The sequence below is a fragment of the Trypanosoma brucei genome, chromosome 5 (assembly GCF_000210295.1).
Source record: "Trypanosoma brucei gambiense DAL972 chromosome 5, complete sequence".
Classification (NCBI taxonomy): domain Eukaryota; phylum Euglenozoa; class Kinetoplastea; order Trypanosomatida; family Trypanosomatidae; genus Trypanosoma; species Trypanosoma brucei.
This window is the reverse complement of record NC_026738.1, coordinates 1,007,760-1,027,165: the sequence shown is the minus strand read 5'-3', so window position 1 is coordinate 1,027,165 and position 19,406 is coordinate 1,007,760. Positions and strand designations below refer to the sequence as shown.

Genomic DNA, 19,406 nt, shown 5'->3' with positions numbered 1-19,406 from the left:
TTATTAAAATGTGTCAAGCCGTGTGAGGGGATCCGCACGCGCCTATTTCCCTCTTGCTTTGACGGTGTTACCATTGGTTCATGAATCCGCTAAACTCAACGGTTATTTATTTCTCTTTCTATTTGTGCCTCTTTGTTTATACTTGCATATTTAATGATACGATGACCTCGTCTGAGCGGGTCATACAATCGTAGCGGAGAATTCCTCACTACACTCTTCTTACAAGCTTGGGTCCGGCAGCCGCCACACACTGATTGAAAGTCATCACAAAAAGAAGGTGGAACTTCTCACCCTAAGCCACGTAACTTTGAAATAAATGGCTTGGCGCACAATTCGTCGTTTTACTCGTCGGTCCCCTCGCCGTTGTGTTTCCTTAACCGTGGGAAGCGCTGCCGTGGCAACATCACTGCTAATGGTTCCCCCATTGGAATATGTTCCAGCTCCGCTGCTGCCTTCCCGCGTGCTGTTGGATGGCGTCGGCCGCGTGTTTCGCTGTGCATATGTTAGCGGGTGCATCTTCGTTGACTACGCGTGGAGTCTTCATGGCGTGGAGGATCAAGAGAGGTGGAATGAGGTTCACCTTCGCAGCGCCTCCCGTTTAGTGAAACTTGCTGAGACAAACGGTGGCCTTTATGTGAAGGTAGGGCAGGTTTTCGCTAATCTGAACCATGTCCTACCCCCGCAGTACTGCTCGGTGATGGCGGTGTTGCAAGACAACGTGGCCAAGCGGCCCTTTACGGAGGTGATGGCGGTGTTGGAGCACGATCTCGACAGGCCTGTTGACGAAATATTCGAAGTGATTGATCCCAAACCACTTGCCGCCGCTTCCCTTGCGCAAGTGCACCGAGGGAAACTCAGGAAGGAGGGTATCGATGTTGCGGTAAAGGTTCAGTACATAGACATCGCGCAGCGCTTTAAAGGTGATATGCGCACGATCCAACTCATGCTGAATATTGCTGGGTTCTTCTTTCGTGGTTATGATCTCTCAGGAATTGTTTCCAAGCTTAACAAAACCGTTGGGAACGAGTTAGATTTTGCACTAGAAGCGGACAACTGCGAGCGGGGCGCACGAGATCTAAAAGCCGGTGGATTCGGGGACCGTGTTGTTACCCCCGAGGTGCTGCGATTATATTCCACCCGTCGAGTTCTGACGACGCGCCTGATCAAAGACGCTGCGAGGATAACAGATATAAGTAGGCTAATGGAGTTGGGTATTGAACCCAAGATGGTTGCATCATGGCTCTATGACGCACTCTCGTATCAGCTATTTGTTTCGGGCTTCGTACATGGTGATCCGCACGCGGGGAATATTTTAGTGCATCGTCTACCGAACGGGAAACCGCAGGTAGTTCTATTAGATTTCGGCCTCTGTACGGAGTTAACGGATGAAATGCGGAGGGATTTGGCTACTATTTGGACCTCCTCCGTGACACATGACACCGCGACACTGAAAAGGATATCCGAAAAGTTTGGTATTGAGGACTACGCATTACTTGCCTCTTGTTTCTTACAGCACCCGTATGAATTGTTTACCGCGGAGGGGCGCGTGATGACAAAAATGACGAAGGGACTTATGCAAGATCAAATGCGAAACCAGATGGACAAGATCAACGAAATAGTTTATGAACTTCCCAAAGAGTACTCGTTAGTCTTGCGGAACATCATGGCAGCAAAGGCGATAAACAAGGTACTGAATGATCCTGTAAACAGGCCTTTGCGGATGCTTCGTTACTCGGCAAGAATTTGCAATGAGGGTAGATCTCAATGGTACGTGTTACTGCTAATGCTTCGCGCATGGTGGTCAGAACTAATCTCTTCCATTCAACTTGCATATGCAAGGTGGCGCTATCCGGAACTACTAACTGCACTTGATGACTCCCTGCAGCTGCAACTTAGCGGTTAGGGGACAGGTGGTGTGATGAATGAAGACGATGAGTACCATTTATGAATTGAAGGAGCGAAAGAAAGTCGGTGTTTGAAGTAAAAGAAGCGGTAAAGGTCTTGCGGGTGCCCTACCGTATTCCCATCCAAGAGCTATCACTAACTTCCGATGGTATTAACATTTTAGGTGACAGTAATTGATGTACCTCTGCTTTTCTAACCAGGGAGAATCACTTATGTGCGAACCGCTTTGGACCTTTCAGTTTGTTGTTGTTCATTGGATGTCTGTGGGTGTGAGAGTGGTATTTAAAAAAATTCGTGTGTTGTGCCGAAAGTTACCGTTTTTCGAACTCTTTCCCTCCTCCCACTGTTGACCCCATATCAAGTGCCACAGTCATCATTAGTGAGATAGTTATCGTCCCACAACTCGACGTTTTTTTCCCCCCCTGGTACTTAGTGAGGTTCGTGTTCTTCGTCAGCTTTTTTTTTTTCCAGGACGTATGTAGTGAAGATCTTGGGGTGCGCACACGACCAAATACTTACACCATACACATTATTGTTTCGATTACTTGAACCTTCTCAAATCATGAAGCGGAACGAACCCCTTAGTTTATTATTAATAATGATAATCCTTTGTTCAGTGCGGCTTTTTTATGTTATTTATTTTAACGCTTTGCACCCGCGTCTTATTTGCTCTTGCTCAGGAAAGTGCGAATTCCTCGTTTATCCGTGATAATAACAGTGACTATTATAAACATCATTTCCCGATATCTTGTGTTTTCGAAAGGTGCAGAAGCCATATATATATATATATATATATATATATATATATATATATATATATTGGTGCAACAAATATCGCTTAAAAGGAGGAGTGCCTTAATGCGTCGCACGGTGGTGCAACGAGTAGCCCCTTGGGTGCCGCCGCCACGTCATGATATTAAAGTAACGATGCCACCACCTCCTGGCGGTGAGGTTGGGGGCCGTTTTGGCGTCTCACAGGGTTATAGTGATCGCCTCGCTCGCACACCGTACTGGAAGCGCATGGCACTCTCCACTTATAAGCTGCGCATGATGGAGAATGCTACACGTTACCCAATGAGCGAGCACCGCCCAGGTGAATACGACATTAGGTATCTACCCACACCGTATCCGTGTACAATTCGCAACCGACCGCTACTGGAGGTGGGTGAGCCGCGGCAGATTCCGAGTATACGGATTCCTGTTATATTTTTAGTGAATCTCTTTGATGAGGCGAAGGGGTGTTGGTTTGGGCGACGGTATGAGACGGTTTATGTGGAACGGCAGTTTATGCGTGAGGAACTAATGCCACAGCGATACGCCATTTACGCCACACCGGAAGCATATAAGTTGCTTGGTCTACCCGTAGTGAATCACCATACGCATGAGGAAATACCCAAGACACCTCGTGAGTATGAAAAGTTGCTGGAGCGCCAGAGGTATGATGAGGAGCGATGGAAATATACGATCGAGTATCTATTCCGCAAGTACGAAGATGGACCACCAGAGCTTTTGGATCGCCCAGAAGACGGATGGGATGGCTCAGAGGAAATAGCCCTGTCGTCCGTGGCGGGCGCTGGACGTGATGGAGTGGTGTCGCAGCGTAAGGGCCCGGTTAAACAGCGCAAGGCTAGAAAAATCAAGCTCTTCTAATGTGATCCATAAAGGAAACGAGGGTAAGCGATTTTGACCGGTAAACCACACATATCTAATCACTCTACCCTTATTGCTTTCCTTGTCGACATTGAACGGGTGTTGTTGTCGTAACCGCTTTGTGGCATCGAGGGGTACTTAGTGCTTGCGGTAGGCGTTTCCTCTGTCTTTCTTTACTCTTCGCTGACGGCAGACGTGTGTTCGTGTATGTGTTCGTTTGGAGGCCTTAGGAAGCGCGCTGAAGCGTAGCCTATCCCCATGCTTTCTGTTTCATTCCTTTCTCCACACAGGATACGGTTGACATTTTCCTCCTTTCCTCCCTTTGGTAAACTTTAGAAAAGCAATTAGCGGTGTGAATAAGCTTACAAGTATTCATTTTTTTTTTTTACATTTCTTCGTTTAAGTGAGCCACTGCGTTTTTGTGAGCTCATAATTTAAACATTTGATTGTGTGTGGCGTGAGGAGTCGTCATGCTACCCGAGAACCTTCCGACTGACCCCGCGGCGATGACACCTGCGGCGGTGGCGGCTGCGTTGCGTGTAGATACGAAGGTTGGACTGAGTTCCAACGAGGTGGAGGAACGTCGCCAAGCGTTTGGAATAAACGAACTGCCAAGTGAACCACCAACACCATTTTGGAAGCTAGTGCTGGCCCAGTTTGAAGATACGCTCGTCCGTATTCTTCTGTTGGCCGCGACAGTAAGTTTTGCCATGGCCGTTGTGGAGAATAACGCCGCAGACTTTGTAGAGCCGTTCATCATTTTACTCATTCTCATTCTCAATGCTACCGTTGGGGTTTGGCAGGAGAACCGTGCGGAGGGGGCTATTGAAGCGCTCAAATCATTTGTGCCTAAAACCGCCGTTGTTCTTCGTGATGGAGACATCAAAACCGTTAATGCGGAGGAGTTGGTTCCAGGCGATGTCGTTGAGGTTGCTGTTGGCAATCGAGTCCCTGCAGATATGCGTGTTGTGGAGTTACATAGCACGACACTCCGCGCTGATCAATCTATTCTTAATGGTGAGTCCATGGAGGCGATGAAACAAATCGAAGCAGTGAAAGGACGACAGGAGCGGTTTCCAGCTTGTATGGTTTACAGCGGTACTGCTATCGTTTACGGCAAAGCGCTATGTGTAGTCGTTCGCACTGGTGCCTCGACAGAGATCGGAACGATTGAGCGCGACGTGCGTGAGCAGGAGGAAGTAAAGACACCACTCCAGGTTAAACTGGATGAGTTTGGTGTGCTCTTGTCGAAGGTCATTGGGTATATTTGTCTTGTTGTGTTCGCCGTTAACCTGGTGCGCTGGTACGCAACCCATAAACCCACAAAGAATGAGACGTTTTTCACGCGGTACATTCAGCCTAGTGTGCACTGCCTCAAAGTTGCCGTTGCACTTGCGGTTGCGGCTATTCCCGAGGGTCTTCCCGCGGTTGTGACAACTTGCTTGGCACTGGGGACTCGACGGATGGCGCAGCACAATGCCTTGGTACGGGATCTTCCAAGCGTAGAGACACTGGGTCGCTGCACTGTCATTTGCTCGGATAAAACGGGAACACTTACAACGAACATGATGTCTGTTTTGCATGCCTTTACTCTTAAGGGGGACGGGAGCATCAAGGAATATGAGTTGAAAGACTCCAGGTTTAACATTGTGTCAAACTCTGTGACATGCGAAGGAAGACAAGTGAGTTCACCGCTGGAGCAAGATGGTGCCCTCACCAAGCTTGCGAACATCGCTGTGCTTTGCAACGATGCATCCCTGCACCACAACGCAGCCACAGGTCAGGTTGAGAAGATTGGCGAAGCGACTGAGGCAGCCCTTTTGGTAATGAGTGAGAAATTCGCAAATATAAAAGGTGACTCTGCGGTAAACGCCTTCCGTACACTTTGCGAGGGGAAATGGAAAAAGAATGCCACATTGGAGTTCACGCGCAAGCGTAAGTCGATGAGTGTGCACGTCACAAGCACAGTAACGGGATCACCGGCCTCAAGCACAAACAATCTTTTTGTGAAGGGAGCACCGGAAGAGGTCTTGCGTCGTTCCACACACGTCATGCAGGACAATGGTGCCGTTGTACAACTCAATGCCACACACCGGAAGCGCATTATAGAACAATTGGACAAAATATCAGGTGGTGCCAACGCTCTTCGTTGCATTGGATTTGCCTTTAAACCGACAAAGGCAGTTCAGCAGCTGCGCCTGAACGATCCTGCAACTTTCGAGGATGTCGAATCTGACCTTACATTTGTTGGTGCATGCGGTATGCTTGACCCGCCACGTGAGGAAGTGCGCGATGCTATCGTGAAGTGCCGCACCGCGGGCATCCGTGTTGTCGTCATCACTGGAGACCGCAAGGAGACGGCGGAAGCGATTTGCTGCAAACTGGGACTATTGTCTTCTACAGCGGACACCACTGGGCTGAGTTATACGGGAGAAGAGCTCGATGCAATGACACCGGCGCAGAAACGTGAAGCAGTATTGACAGCCGTACTTTTCAGTCGCACGGATCCATCCCACAAGATGCAGCTTGTGCAACTACTGAAGGATGAGCGACTCATTTGCGCTATGACAGGTGATGGTGTAAATGACGCTCCGGCACTCAAAAAGGCAGATATTGGTATTGCCATGGGAAGTGGAACCGAGGTGGCGAAATCAGCGAGTAAAATGGTCCTTGCGGACGACAACTTTGCCACCGTTGTCAAAGCGGTGCAAGAAGGACGAGCCATCTACAACAACACAAAACAGTTCATCCGGTACCTTATCAGCAGTAACATTGGTGAGGTTGTGTGCATCCTTGTAACAGGCCTCTTCGGTTTACCTGAGGCGCTCTCACCAGTGCAACTCCTGTGGGTAAATCTCGTTACAGATGGTCTTCCCGCAACTGCCCTTGGCTTCAATGCTCCAGACCGCGACATCATGGAGCAGAGGCCGCGCCGCATGGAAGAGCCGATTGTGAACGGCTGGTTGTTTATGCGCTACATGGTTATTGGTGTATACGTTGGACTGGCTACAGTCGGTGGGTTCCTTTGGTGGTTCCTGCGACATGGCTTCAGCTGGCATGACTTAACCACGTACACGGCATGCAGTGACATGACGAACGGCACTTGCTTGCTTCTTGCTAACCCGCAGACGGCGAGAGCCATCGCCCTCTCCATTCTCGTCGTGGTTGAGATGTTGAACGCACTGAATGCACTGAGCGAAAATGCCTCGCTCATCGTGTCCCGACCAAGCAGCAATGTGTGGCTTCTTTTCGCTATTTTTTCATCTCTTTCTCTGCACCTAATCATAATGTACGTGCCGTTCTTTGCCAAGCTGTTCAACATTGTGCCACTCGGAGTAGATCCGCATGTTGTGCAACAGGCACAGCCGTGGAGTATTCTCACCCCAACAAACTTTGATGACTGGAAGGCGGTGATTGTGTTTAGCGTACCAGTCATCTTTCTTGATGAATTGCTGAAGTTTATTACGCGGCGTATGGAGAAGGCCCAGGAAAAGAAGAAGGACTAGGGTTAGTTTCTTATTTAGGGCAATGCCGGCACCTAAATGTTAACCCGAGGGAGTCCGCTCCCTCTCCCTGGTCTTTTAACTGTTACTTCTTCTGTGACTTTGGTTATATATATATATATATTTGTTACGGACGGTTGTGCACGTTTTCTCGCTACATCGATTAATCCGTGTCACCTTGCTGTCTTTGTGATTATGGTGTGCGAAAACCCGTGGTTAATTTTTTGTCTTTGTTGCCTTCGAATCATCCTTTTATTTCCCAATCGGAGGGGTTTGCGTTACCCTGTTCTTCCCTCCTTCCCACCATCTCCCCTAGCCGTCACTGCCCCACCGTTCAACTTCCTTTTTAGATTTATTAATGCGTTCCGCATCACTGATGTAATGTTCGGTGTTGTGTTGTATTCCTTCCCTTCTACTTGCCGCTAGTTGTTGTTGTTCTTATTTTCTCCACTCGTTTTTGTTTTACCCCTTCTCTTTATTGTGAAGAGAGGGAGAAGGGCAGTAGCGAGTTTTGGAAGTGGAGGGCACGAGCACGTTGTATTCGTCATCAATCGAAAATAGGAAAAGGAGAGAGTAATAGAAATGATAAATAAAAGCAAATGTCATGAAAGTAGAATATGGCGGGGAACAGAGTGGAATATCGAAGGAGGGAGGATCGAAGCAGGAGGGGTGTGGGAAAGGGAAACCGAAAGTAAAAGGGACTTAATTATTAAGAAAGGAAATAATTTTAAGGACGGTAAGGGACTTTTTTTTTTAGAGGCGAGGAGTGTGGTGTTTGCGTGAGGAAAAGGGTTGTGAAGGGTAACGCTGCGGCGTGCGGGTTGCTTTACCACCTGGTGACGCAACTGATTTTTGAAACTCATGGTTGAAAATAAAAATAGAGGGGGTAATTTCTACGACAAAAAAGAAGGGGAAATAGCCCCAAGGGATCCAACAATCAAGAGAGTGATGAGGCAGTAGCAGTTTAATATTGAAGGGATAAGGAGATATGATCTATTAGCAACAGAAGAAAGGAGGACAAGAATACAACAGAGGTATTTGGTTTTTGAAAGTATGTGAAGCATCCACTGAGATTCGCCTACCTTCTTCGTTCGTTTGTTCCCCTATGTGTCGGCTTGTGCGCGTGTCCCCGTGTTGTCGTTAGTGTGTTTTCCTCTTCGTCACTTAAAATGTTATTTAATGTGATCATATTGCAAAGGTTTTGAGCTCACGTATTCACCTCTTCTTCTATCGCCGCTGTTGGCACCGTCAGAGGTTCTCTAACGTTTTCCTCTCTTTATGTATGGCCGTTTTAGCGCATGTGGTGAACCGATGTTCTACTTTCTTTTCCGCTTTTCCCTTTTTTGGTTGTTACTGCTCTAGCTTCGCGGGTGGAAATCATTCAAACAGACACGCGCATACTTTACAGTCATTAGTAACTGAATAGATTTGACATATCTCATTTGAGAAAGCACTGGATATAGGTGCTAGTAGTAGTAGTAAGTGGTAGAAATCGGGATATACGGAAGGAAACAAGACCTGTAAAAAAAAAAATAATTAAGCACTACTCTCAGGTTTAAACTTGAATTAAGCGCGCCGAATATTTTTTACTTGTCATTGTTAATCTTGTTGGCGTTGTGTCAAACAAGTGACGACGAGGTGATTTATTGTTGCATAGCGAGGTATTTGTTCTGTGACGAGGGGGGGGGACGTTCACAAAGAAGCATATCAGAATACTGTCACGCTGCACTGAATTTGAAAAGTCTCAATACAATGGTAAATAGCGCGCTCTGTAAAACTCTCCTTGAGCCGCTGCGTACAAACCCCTTGTTGGGTGTATGTGTTGCAACTGGTTGTGTCAATGCATTCATTTACATGTGGTACACCCGTTCCACATCCGCTACGCTGCGTGCATCACGGGAGAAGTGCCAAGCGGTATCGGAAAATGCCTTCGCGAAGAGCCGCGCGCTAATGAAGGAACTGGAGGAGGACTGGGCACGTGATATCAAAGCACGCGATGCCTCCGTTCGTAGGTTGGAGTTGCAAAATGTGGAGCAAACACGCAGCATTGCCCGATTAGACGCCGCCATGAAGTTTTGCCTCACACCGGGCTCAACCGTATCACAATAATCGTGCATGTGGAAGCAACTTTCAATGGCAGCGGTTCTGTCTGTACGTGTGAGAGAGGGAGGGGAACTTTAAGAATCGCATTTGGGAACTCTTTCCAGTATGCTGGTTGTTACTCAACATTCTGCCGTACGCTTCTCGTATATATATTTTTTGTTGAGGTTTACTTATGTATTTCGCCGATCAGTGTTTCATGTTTTTTTTTTGTCATTGTTGACATGGTTGGTGTTTTTAACTTTTTTTTCTGCTTTCGAGACGGCAACAACTCCTTCCGATAATGGTAAATTTTTACTTTCTTGAAGAAGTGTTCTTTCTGTTTCATTTTAAAAGAAAATATATGTTACTTGCATATTTCCTCTCCCCTCATCTTGCTTTTTTATGTCTGTATTCACGTATATTTTACATAACAGTTGATGGTGCGGAGAGACAGGGATGTTTGGGACCCTCCGGAGGACCGACAAAACGTGCCGCCTCCTCCCTCTGCGTTTCAGCTGCACTTTCAAAACCGTGCAGTAATCATCGGGAAGGACGGTAGCAACGCGCAGTTGATCACAGCGGGACCAGTCAAGTCACTGAAAGTGCCTCCCGTTGCGAAGAATGGTCCGCTGGCTGCGGGTATAATAGATCAAAAGCACAAAGCACCCGAATATATGGGTGGCAAACCAACTATAGTGGGAGGTATTCGTGCACCAGACGAAGTGGCAAAAAGACCTACAAGAGGACAGCTGCACCGTCCGTGCCCTGTTGTTGCTCGACAAGGTGCTGTGCTTTGTAAGGACAGAACGGTACAACGACCGCTGAATCATTCAGCGGATACCGTAAGTAGCGGTGCACTCGTTGGCGCGACTGCCGTGCAGCCGTCGACATGCCCGAGTGTCGAAGACAACATTATGTATGAACCGATGGCCCTGCCACCCCGGCCGCAGCTGCTTTCTCTCTCGAATATTCCGTCTTGTGGAGGAAACGGCACCGCTGATCCGTTGAGCTCTTTCATTGCTGATCGTACCAGCTCTGATATTAACCCATCGCCCTCTCGTGGCCCTGCCCGCCCGATAGCTGATTCCTTGGGAGTTGCACAAAGACCCGACCTGGCGCCACACCCTTTGACTCAAGTTCGGCCGCGCATTGGAAATGGTTACTCCACATCCCTTATGCCTAAACCGTCGAAGGTGGCGGAGGTTTCACCAACTCCTGGGGACTCTCCCAATCGGTGTGGTGGCATCAGCGGCCAAGTTGAGAATCGCCAAGGCGGTTGTGGCGCTTCTCCCCAAAGCAGTGAAGACGGTAAACAAGCGAACGCGTTGCGCGGCGATGCGATTGTACCTCCTATGTACCAACCAATGGGAAAGCTTCTTCAAGACATGTCAGAGAATGCTTCATATAAGCACAGGAAGCCCTTTTCAAGCCCTGCAAGGTCTACAAGTGCTTCAAACCCAGGAGGCGAAGATAAGATGAGAGTAGGTGATACCCCGATACATCCAAAGCCGCAGCGTGCAAAAGAGATATCTGGTAATGATCAGCACCGAAGACCGGCATCGCACCCTAGGCGACTACAGCCACTGAAACAGACACCGCTGAATAACAGCGCGTACGCGGTGAACAGTTTTACCACCACCACCAACACTGATGAAAGGGGGGATACTACTGGTGATGGAGCAGAAGAGACTGAGAAGAAAAGAACCATAACGTACAAACCGCATGGTCTGAAGGAGTACAAGGCATTGATGGAGGAGGTAGCAAATCGCAAGCTTGGCAGCCTTGGGTTTGTGGACACTGAGGAGCGGCAAGAGGCGAGAAGGCGAATGCAACGGCAACGTGAGTATGGAGTCCAAGCTGAACAGCACATAATAGAAGATATCCGTGAGAAACAACAACGGGCGCAGCTACAGAAGCAGAAAAGTAACAATGAAGAGGATGGCGCTCAGTCGGCCGCCGCGACGGAGGCAACGGCTGTGATTCGACAGCCGCCCCCACCGGAGCGTGTTCAGGCACAGCAGCGAAGGGCCCGCGCACTGGAATATGCTCGCAATTTACCCCGTATAGTGCCGGCCACTTCCAAGAAACCTGCCGGCAGTAGCGATTCGTCTCCCTCGGAAGCTCGCCGGCGGGAGTATTCCTCACCTCGGGACGAAGCCGCACGTCAGCGGCGTCAACGGATATTAGAGTTGGAAGCGCGGCACATGATGGACCGTGAACGCATCACCGTGGTGAAGCGACAGCTCGGCTTCCAGTAACATTCTTTTTTAAATGCGCAGTTTTGTATTGGTCATTACACGTAGCCAATGCCGTTGGTGTGTGATGTGGGAGGCGAACAATAGCAGAACACAGCGAGGGAAACAAGAGACGGAAGGCAGATTGGACCATTTTTTTTTTTTTACTGTATTATTCATACACAGGGCACTCACTTTGCTCCGTTTCGCTGTGCACAAGTGATGTCTACGAGCGTCACCGATACCAAGGGCATGTGCGTTGCGTAGACGTTTTATATTTTAATATATTTGCATACAAAACGTTTTCGTTGTTTTGTATCTGGCTGACACAGGTTGAAGAATCGAAGGAAGCATTACTTGATTTCCTTTTAGGAGGTTGAAATAGACTGTAGTGGTTTACTTCACAGTGGGGAGGGGGTATCGGGAAAATGTGCATTATTTTTGTTCATATATTGTTATGTTGTTACGCATGTTGTGGTGGCATATGGTATTCATATACGTGTACGTTGACAATCGGAATGTGTCTATATATTGAGCATTCGAGCTTTTCCCCACACTTTGTTGCGCCGATTAGTTGCGCTTGTCATGCAGTTATATTAGAGAGAAAGGGTAGAAGAAATGGATAAAAAGAAGAGGAAGGGAGAGCTAAGTAAATAAAAATTGTTTACTACACCTGATTAGTTAGTGATCTGCGTTCTATGCACATAGCTACGAACACTTCCAACATTTACGTTGCTGGATTTACCATTAACCCGTATCTACAATGTAATCTCTTTCATTTTTCATCTTGGCATATAACTTCACCTTTTCACATAGCTTCCCTCGTTCCTTCCTTGCATAGGTTACCCTCTTTTTTTTTTTTTTGCAGCATATTCCTTTTCTCTGGGTTGAGTTACTGCTTCTGCATTAATATATAAATATATAAATTTGAACACACCACAGTAACAGGGAATCAAGTCATGGATACTGCAGGGAATTCTCCAGGCTTAAAACCTGGGGAATGTGAGTCCATTTTGGATATTACGCGCACCGCAATCGCCAACGGTCATGTGGACCTTGTGCAGCGCCAGTTCAACAAACTTGTGGACCGTGTGATAGACCTTTCAACGAGAATTATTGAGGCAACCAGTAGTGCAATGGAAGACAGAGAAGTGACGTTTGTACGGCATGTTGACCCGCTGATTTGTCCGTCCGGTATGTTAGCGAGGGCCTCAAGCACTACTCATCCGCGCGAAGGTAGTAGCAGCCGAGGAAGTAGCGTAAGAAGTTCCGTGGGGCATTTGGGTAAACCACGAGGGAGCCTCGTGTCCAATGGTGCCTTTGGGCGGCGGGAGTGGAGTTTGCCCCTTTCGGACAATGGTAGCGGTAATGGCAATAAAAACTCTGTACTGAAACGGAGACTGAGTACTGTCTCTAAAGACGGCTCTGTTGGGAGTAGCCAACGACGAATGTCCATAGGTGCTGACCTTAGGCGGAGATCTAGCGTTTCGCATTTGGCGAGGAGGGAAACGTACAGCACTGACGAGTTTGGCATCAGCCATAACACTTGCCCAGGGAGGCTACAAAGTAGTGCAACCGGTATCGGCGTGTGCAGCGAGGAGAGGCATGATGGTCCACCTCCTGTTACTGAAGAGGAGTTAACGGATGAGGAAGTTAAGGCAACGCTAGCGGTATTGGAAGAAGGGCATCCTTCCCTTCAAACGTACTACGAGCTGTTGCATGTGCACTCATGTAAAGATGCACTTCATTGTGTAACGGAGGCTCATACGAAGGGAGCACTTATCATAAGTTCACAGGCAAAACCAGAAAACGTACGTGACGTGCAAGAAGAACCGCAGGAGCATTCGTTGTCTAACTTCTCCGTGTGTTTCGTTAGCGCGTTGTTCAGCCATTATTCGGATCGCTGTGGTAAATCACAGGGCGCCTCGTTGGATAACCATCGGGAAACAACTGTAAAGCTGGAGAGTGCGGAAGAGAACTCACTGGGCGGCTCAAAAGGGGGTTCAACGGAAGAAGCGGGAAATATTTTTATATGCACAAATGCGTTCTTTCAAAAGCAACCAAGCCCGGGAAAGCAAACAGCACGACCTTTAACTCATTTGGTGCGGGAAGTGACAACCACACCGAAGGAGTCGCTTAATTCGTCTGAGAGTTCGGTTGATGGAAAAGGAAACCCCAGTGAGAAAAATGGTGGCCCCACCAACTTCGTACCTGTAGAGTGGCATCCTGCTCGCTCCGCTGAGCTTGCGTTGCGCAATGATTCTATCGTTATGCCAAGGACAAATGAGCGTCGCGACGTAATCAAGGTTAGTAATGAATGCGGTAGTGAATGGTGTACTAATGGAGACTCGACACCTGGTGGTAACGCCTTTGTTGTGAATTGTACCGCTTCCACATATGCACTCTTCACTGGACTTCCACTTCTATCTTCTTCGGGGATTTCCGGTAGTGGTGCCGATGCGAACTGCTGTATTGCTGCTACCGAAACTGCAGTACCTATGGCGGCAGTTGAATCTTCCCTCGAGGGGGGTGACAGCAGCGCCAGCACTACTCATACCGGAAAAAGTGGTGTTTTGGGTTGTGAAACTGCGCGCGAACTTAGTGGGAGTCGCCTGACTATAGAACTGCGCATCACGAAGTCGCCATCATTACAAAGGTAACTTAAGCCTGTGGATAGCACGGAATTGTTCCGATGCTTCATATAATATATATATATATAGTATATGTGTGTGAGCACTGGCGTTTTTTTTTGTTCTCTCGCTTTTTGTACGTTCCTTTTTATTAATGTTGTGTGTCTATCTATTCTATTTTGCGTTGTTTTTTCTGTTTTTTTTTTACTTGTACCTCCCGTTTGTCCTATAATACTTTTTTTTTTGTCAAATGTTTATGTGTAATAGTTCTTGTTTTCCTGCTTCCTGTTTTTAATAATAACAAGCGAATATATATATATATATATATATATTAGCAATGTGATGTATCACTCACGCACCATCCCTTCTCTCTCTATCTAATGTTCCCACTACTCTCTTCACACGTGAGAGTTTTGCAAACAAAATTATGAGAAGATGGTACTCATATTCCTTGTGATTCGTGGTGTTTTCCGTTGTGTTTGTTGCTTGATTGCCATGTCGTTTTGTCTTTTTCGCTATGTGTATGCATGTTTACCTGCACAGGCTCGTCTACTCACTGTTTATTGCATACAATTATTTTCCCTTTCTATTTTTTCTCTTTCCACGTAACATGTAAATATATATCTTTTCCTTAGCAGTGTACAGGCGCTACAAGTGGTTCAAATGGCAACATGGCGACGCCCCATTACGTTGATATATGGAAATGTCCTGCACCGGTCAGTAGCTGCCCGCACGGCAGCGGTTTCTGACTTGTCAACACCTCTACCCGTCGTTCTGTGCGGCTCAAAGCGAGGCGTAAAACTATCGAATCCAATAGGTAAGCAAGGTAGCCAACATTACGGTACAGAACCAAAACTGGAGGCAGGAAAGGATGTACAAATTAAGCATACCGAAATGTATGATGGCTACACCGATGACTTCGGTGTCTTCAAGGAAGGCCCTCCCATGACGCTTCGACTGGAATACGTGCGGTCCCCAGACCATGGTTTTTCGCAGCAACTTTTGCAGAAGGATATTTGGTCTCCATTTCAGGTGAATGCAAATATGATGATATATACACCCCTGTATTACGATTGGCAAGGGTTTTCCAGCCGCGATTACTGGGGGCACCGCTCGGGAACGAACCCAGGAAGTAAAGTGGTGATGGGACATTACCGCCGTGTGGAGGAACGCTCTTGGGGGTATAGAATTATGGTGAATCACAAACCACAAAAACGTGTCCCCAAATGGCTTGCGTGCATTGTGCACCTGCCAAGGAAAAAGAAGTTTGTTGGTTTCTTCCTTTACGCTAATGGTGCGTACGTTGCTGAGCTTCTTACGTACAAGCAGCTTCCACGAATATGTTACAACAAACGATCTAGCAGCGGTTTACCGACGATAGGGCAAACTGTATCGCTTAGTGAAGTGACTTATGGCAAGGAACTGCACTCGGTTGAGATGTACCCCGGCCACGGAGGTGTCATTTGCCGTGCAAGTGGCGCCGCGGCGGTTGTGCTGCGTGGCGCGGAACCCAATCTTGTTCCATTACTCCTTCCCTCCAAGGAGGTGCGTCTCTTTGATAATGAGTGTCATGCGGTGTTCGGTCGTCGGGCAGGTGTGATGTATCGCTACCAGCGAAACTTCGGTAAGAGGAACGTGGAGGAGTATATGCCCCACCGACCGAAAGTACACTCCAAAACAAAAAGGGTTTCCAGTCACCCTGCTGGTGGAGGTAATGGTGGTTCTTCAAACTTGTTGGTGCCGTTAGACTGGCGGATTCACCCGCGTAATTGCGTCAAGACGAAATATTGGCTGTCAGGTTACATTCTACGAGGTAGACAGTACAATAAAGGTCAGACGGTGGCGGACATTAAATCGAAGACATACAGTTGGGCTAATCGGGATCCTGTTTACAGGTAAAGGTTGAGTTATTTGCGGTTGTGGCGTTGTCGGAAAAACAAGCTGACGTAATATGACCGGTAATAATGAAAAGAGGTAAATTTATTCACGACGTGAATTATTTCTTCGTGCCTCTTGTCGCGCCTTCCTTTGTTTTTAACGGAGGAGGGGGAGGCTTCATATGCTTCAGTGTGGTACATCTGATCCCTATTTCTTTACCTTTCATTCTGTTGTTTTTGTTGTTTTACAAACTACTACCCGCGATAGGTTTCTCCCCACTGTACCGCCTTTTTCGTAGGCATGTTCGCCACCGAGGCTGCGATCAGGAAATTTGTGGCTCCCCACGCTTCCCAGTATCGCGCATCATTGCCTTTTTTTTTTTGAAACATATTCCTCTTACTATTTACAACCCTTTCTTCATTTTGTTTCCACTTTTTCTCTTTACACGTTGTGTGTTTTCTCGCTTAAGGAAATAAAAGAAACCAGGGACCATCAGGGTTGCCACATCTAAGGACTTACTATTGCTGTTGTTATTATTGTTTGTTTGTTATCGTTTACTGTGTGGTTAAAGGTTACTGTTATCATTACCATTATTTTTTTTTAGTTTTTTACTTGAACACTTACGACTAAAAAATACAGCAAGAGGAAAAGTCAAAAAAACGTTTCTTTTTTCTACGCGCACCGTGTAGTTGCTGTTGTCATTGTTATTACTATTATTATTACGGACTTATTGACAGCTTGCGTATTAGCAGCTGGGTAGTGGAAGAAAACATATTAAAAAAAAATTATTACTGTCACTATATATCAAGAGTTGGCTTTGCGACACACTGGAGAAAAAAGAGGTTTCGTTCAAACCGAGGAGAGTATAGATCATTTGTGAGCGAGGTTTTGGCATAGGGAAAATAAGAGGAACTGGAAAGCAACTGGTGTGTGCAGGCACTTTATCTTATCATATGAGGTCTGCCATGATGCGTTGCGCAACGGGCCGTCACATGGCACCACTGGGCCTTGCGTGCATGCAGTACGCAACTTTGCCTAACCTTAAGAAGCCAAATGGAGCAGCAGCGGAATTGCCACCGCTTCAGTTCAACTGGAAAGACGGATGTGCACCGGTGCTCAGCCCACGTCAGTTAGAGCTGCACTACACGAAGCATCACAAGGCGTATGTTGACAAGTTGAATGCACTGGCGGGAGCCACATACGATGGAAAAACTATGGAGGATATTATCGTTGCTTTAGCTAATGATTCTGAGAAGAAGGTCTTGTTCAACCAAGCGGCACAGCACTTCAACCACTCCTTTTATTGGTTGTGCATTACACCCAATGGGAAGCCAATGCCCAAATCCCTGGAGTCTGCCCTCACTGCTCAGTTTGGTTCAGTTGACGGTTTTAAGGACACGTTCATGCAAGCGGGAGCAAACAACTTTGGCTCTGGCTGGACGTGGTTGTGTGTGGACCCGAAAAATAAGGGTAAACCTCTTGTAATTGATAATACCAGCAATGCCGGGTGCCCAATCACAAAAGGACTCCGACCCGTCTTCACAGTGGATGTGTGGGAACATGCATATTACAAGGACTTTGAAAACCGGCGCGTGGATTACCTCAAGGAAATTTGGACTATTGTTGATTGGGAGTTTGTTTCAAGGACGTATGAACAGGCTATGAAGTAACTTCAGTGCCTCTGCAAAAGGTCAGCTTATTCATTAATTTTTTTTTTTCGGTGCGCGCCTTTAACTTTTTAAACTTTACTGTTTTTTGATGCTTCTCACGGTTTTGACTCAACTGTCTCCCTTACTTTTATAGTTTAGTGAAGATATTTCTGGAAGGAGGTTGTGCTTTCCGTTCATGGATGTGCGATGCAGCTGTTAATTAAGTTATACGCAACCGAACGTAGCTTGATGTCTTCCACTTTTTTTCTTACTGTTGGATCGGATGCTTAGGTCCCTTCACAACTTTGTATTTTCCTCCATGACTCTTATTTATTTTTATTTATTTTCCTTTACTCGTACATTTTCGGCACCTTCTATAATGATTCTATCGTCCTCTGGTTCCTATTTGCTTCTTCAGTTCAAAATACCATAAACTTGTTCACATTGTAGTGGAAGATTTAGTAACCGGAGGAGGAGGAGGGGAAGAAATGGTGGAGTTTAGAATGGGGAGGGAAAATGTGTAAATAATGGCGAATGGAGAAAATAATATGAGGGGTGGATAGGGTTGCAACTGCGAGTTGATGAAAGGGTGGTGTATATTTTAATGAGGGCGCAAATAGGGATGTGAAACGGCGGCACAAGGGAAGGGGGGAAGGAAAAAAAAAAGCAAAAGTAGATCAATTACCAGCTGTGAAATCTATATGGAAAGATGCCACCTCACAGCGGTGGCGTTGGTGGGGAAAGAAGAAAATAAAAATAAAAAATGTAGCGTACGATCTTACATGGACAGCTGTGCAAATCTTCTTTCTTCACGATTCTCTTCTCCCCATTTCTACACGATGTTGTCGCTACTGCCTTCATTTTTATTCATGTAACTTCTAAGTTACGTTTTTCCAAGTCACCTTTCGGTTCTTTTCTTCCCTTGCACACTTTCACATCTTCAAATACCTTCGCGCATTCTTTACCCACGGGGACTACGGACCTAATATATATATATATATATATACAGGAAGGCGTGCCAAAAATCACTTAGGGATTTTTTTCTCCTCCAGGCGTAGGTATCTTTTTTGCCGGTCAAACAGAGCGCACAGGGGGAGTAGCCGTGCAATAAGTTACAAGGAAAGTGTTAATTACTTTCGTTTCTTATCCACTTCAATCACTTGTGGCTGGAAGTAGTCATGCAGAGCCAAATGATGCTCATGCAGGCTATGGAGCGCTACGGGATGCTTGATCTCGCGAATAGTGCGCTTGAGCAATGCTGGGACATATGTTATGACCGTAACCTCACCCGACACGAATTAGTTGAAGGGGTTCTACCGGACGCTAAACTACAAAAGATGGAGGCTTGCCAGCGGAAGTGCATCGCACGGCACTTTGAGGTTATGCGTTTGATGAACGCTTCGAGGGAGCAACGGGAAAAAGAGATGCTGCAAGGGCTGCCCCCGGGATCCCTCGGTATGGAGTAGCACCTCCCCCCTCCTCTCTCCTTCAAGAAACATTGGTGTCGCGTGAGGAAAAGTTTCTTTATTTTGGTTTAAGGGGAGGACAAGAGTATCGGCTTCCCAACCACCTCGCTTGGAAACTGATATAGCAGATGTTGGTTACCAAGGGCGCGGTCGGGGGTTCTAAATGCGCTACGGTTATTAGTGGTTTGTCGGTGGTCTCTCTTGGGAGAGTATGGCACGCAGAGAAGGTGTCTTAATGCGAGTTAAATTAAGGGTGACTGAAAAGGATTGAGGGCGTTTTTGCGGATGAGCTTATAGGTGTCTATGGCGCGGAGGTCGCCGATTGTAGTGAGTGACAAGATAGTTGGAAGGGGGATGAATGAAAAAAGACACTGTATGAGTGCGAAAAGAGTTGCTTGTTTCATTTCCC

At 46.9% G+C, this 19,406-nt stretch overlaps 11 protein-coding genes across 11 annotated transcripts; all 11 read left to right on the top strand.

Moving 5' to 3' along the window:
* Positions 1-316: 316 nt before the first annotated feature.
* Positions 317-1,903, top strand: TbgDal_V4800 (hypothetical protein, conserved; the record flags this gene model as incomplete). Its single annotated transcript, XM_011775326.1, has 1 exon — positions 317-1,903. One exon carries the CDS (start codon positions 317-319, stop codon positions 1,901-1,903), a length of 1,587 nt encoding a protein of 528 aa, XP_011773628.1.
* Positions 1,904-2,763: 860 nt separating this feature from the next.
* TbgDal_V4790 (hypothetical protein, conserved) lies at positions 2,764-3,555 on the top strand (the record flags this gene model as incomplete). Its single annotated transcript, XM_011775325.1, has 1 exon — positions 2,764-3,555. One exon carries the CDS (start codon positions 2,764-2,766, stop codon positions 3,553-3,555), a length of 792 nt encoding a protein of 263 aa, XP_011773627.1.
* A 470-nt stretch (positions 3,556-4,025) lies between these two features.
* Positions 4,026-7,061, top strand: TbgDal_V4780 (calcium pump, putative; the record flags this gene model as incomplete). Its single annotated transcript, XM_011775324.1, has 1 exon — positions 4,026-7,061. The coding sequence occupies one exon, from the start codon at positions 4,026-4,028 to the stop codon at positions 7,059-7,061; it is 3,036 nt and encodes a 1,011-aa protein (XP_011773626.1).
* A 36-nt stretch (positions 7,062-7,097) lies between these two features.
* Positions 7,098-7,484, top strand: TbgDal_V4770 (hypothetical protein, unlikely; the record flags this gene model as incomplete). Its single annotated transcript, XM_011775323.1, has 1 exon — positions 7,098-7,484. The coding sequence occupies one exon, from the start codon at positions 7,098-7,100 to the stop codon at positions 7,482-7,484; it is 387 nt and encodes a 128-aa protein (XP_011773625.1).
* A 1,326-nt stretch (positions 7,485-8,810) lies between these two features.
* On the top strand, positions 8,811-9,167 carry TbgDal_V4760 (uncharacterized protein; the record flags this gene model as incomplete). The annotated part of the gene is made up of 1 exon (XM_011775322.1): positions 8,811-9,167. The coding sequence occupies one exon, from the start codon at positions 8,811-8,813 to the stop codon at positions 9,165-9,167; it is 357 nt and encodes a 118-aa protein (XP_011773624.1).
* Positions 9,168-9,577: 410 nt separating this feature from the next.
* On the top strand, positions 9,578-11,398 carry TbgDal_V4750 (uncharacterized protein; the record flags this gene model as incomplete). The annotated part of the gene is made up of 1 exon (XM_011775321.1): positions 9,578-11,398. The coding sequence occupies one exon, from the start codon at positions 9,578-9,580 to the stop codon at positions 11,396-11,398; it is 1,821 nt and encodes a 606-aa protein (XP_011773623.1).
* A 935-nt stretch (positions 11,399-12,333) lies between these two features.
* TbgDal_V4740 (T. brucei spp.-specific protein) lies at positions 12,334-14,034 on the top strand (the record flags this gene model as incomplete). Its single annotated transcript, XM_011775320.1, has 1 exon — positions 12,334-14,034. One exon carries the CDS (start codon positions 12,334-12,336, stop codon positions 14,032-14,034), a length of 1,701 nt encoding a protein of 566 aa, XP_011773622.1.
* A 633-nt stretch (positions 14,035-14,667) lies between these two features.
* TbgDal_V4730 (50S ribosomal protein L2, putative) lies at positions 14,668-15,903 on the top strand (the record flags this gene model as incomplete). Its single annotated transcript, XM_011775319.1, has 1 exon — positions 14,668-15,903. The coding sequence occupies one exon, from the start codon at positions 14,668-14,670 to the stop codon at positions 15,901-15,903; it is 1,236 nt and encodes a 411-aa protein (XP_011773621.1).
* A 65-nt stretch (positions 15,904-15,968) lies between these two features.
* On the top strand, positions 15,969-16,358 carry TbgDal_V4720 (hypothetical protein, unlikely; the record flags this gene model as incomplete). The annotated part of the gene is made up of 1 exon (XM_011775318.1): positions 15,969-16,358. One exon carries the CDS (start codon positions 15,969-15,971, stop codon positions 16,356-16,358), a length of 390 nt encoding a protein of 129 aa, XP_011773620.1.
* A 477-nt stretch (positions 16,359-16,835) lies between these two features.
* On the top strand, positions 16,836-17,552 carry TbgDal_V4710 (iron superoxide dismutase, putative; the record flags this gene model as incomplete). Its single annotated transcript, XM_011775317.1, has 1 exon — positions 16,836-17,552. One exon carries the CDS (start codon positions 16,836-16,838, stop codon positions 17,550-17,552), a length of 717 nt encoding a protein of 238 aa, XP_011773619.1.
* A 1,157-nt stretch (positions 17,553-18,709) lies between these two features.
* TbgDal_V4700 (hypothetical protein, conserved) lies at positions 18,710-18,997 on the top strand (the record flags this gene model as incomplete). The annotated part of the gene is made up of 1 exon (XM_011775316.1): positions 18,710-18,997. One exon carries the CDS (start codon positions 18,710-18,712, stop codon positions 18,995-18,997), a length of 288 nt encoding a protein of 95 aa, XP_011773618.1.
* Between the last annotated feature and the right edge of the window lie 409 nt (positions 18,998-19,406).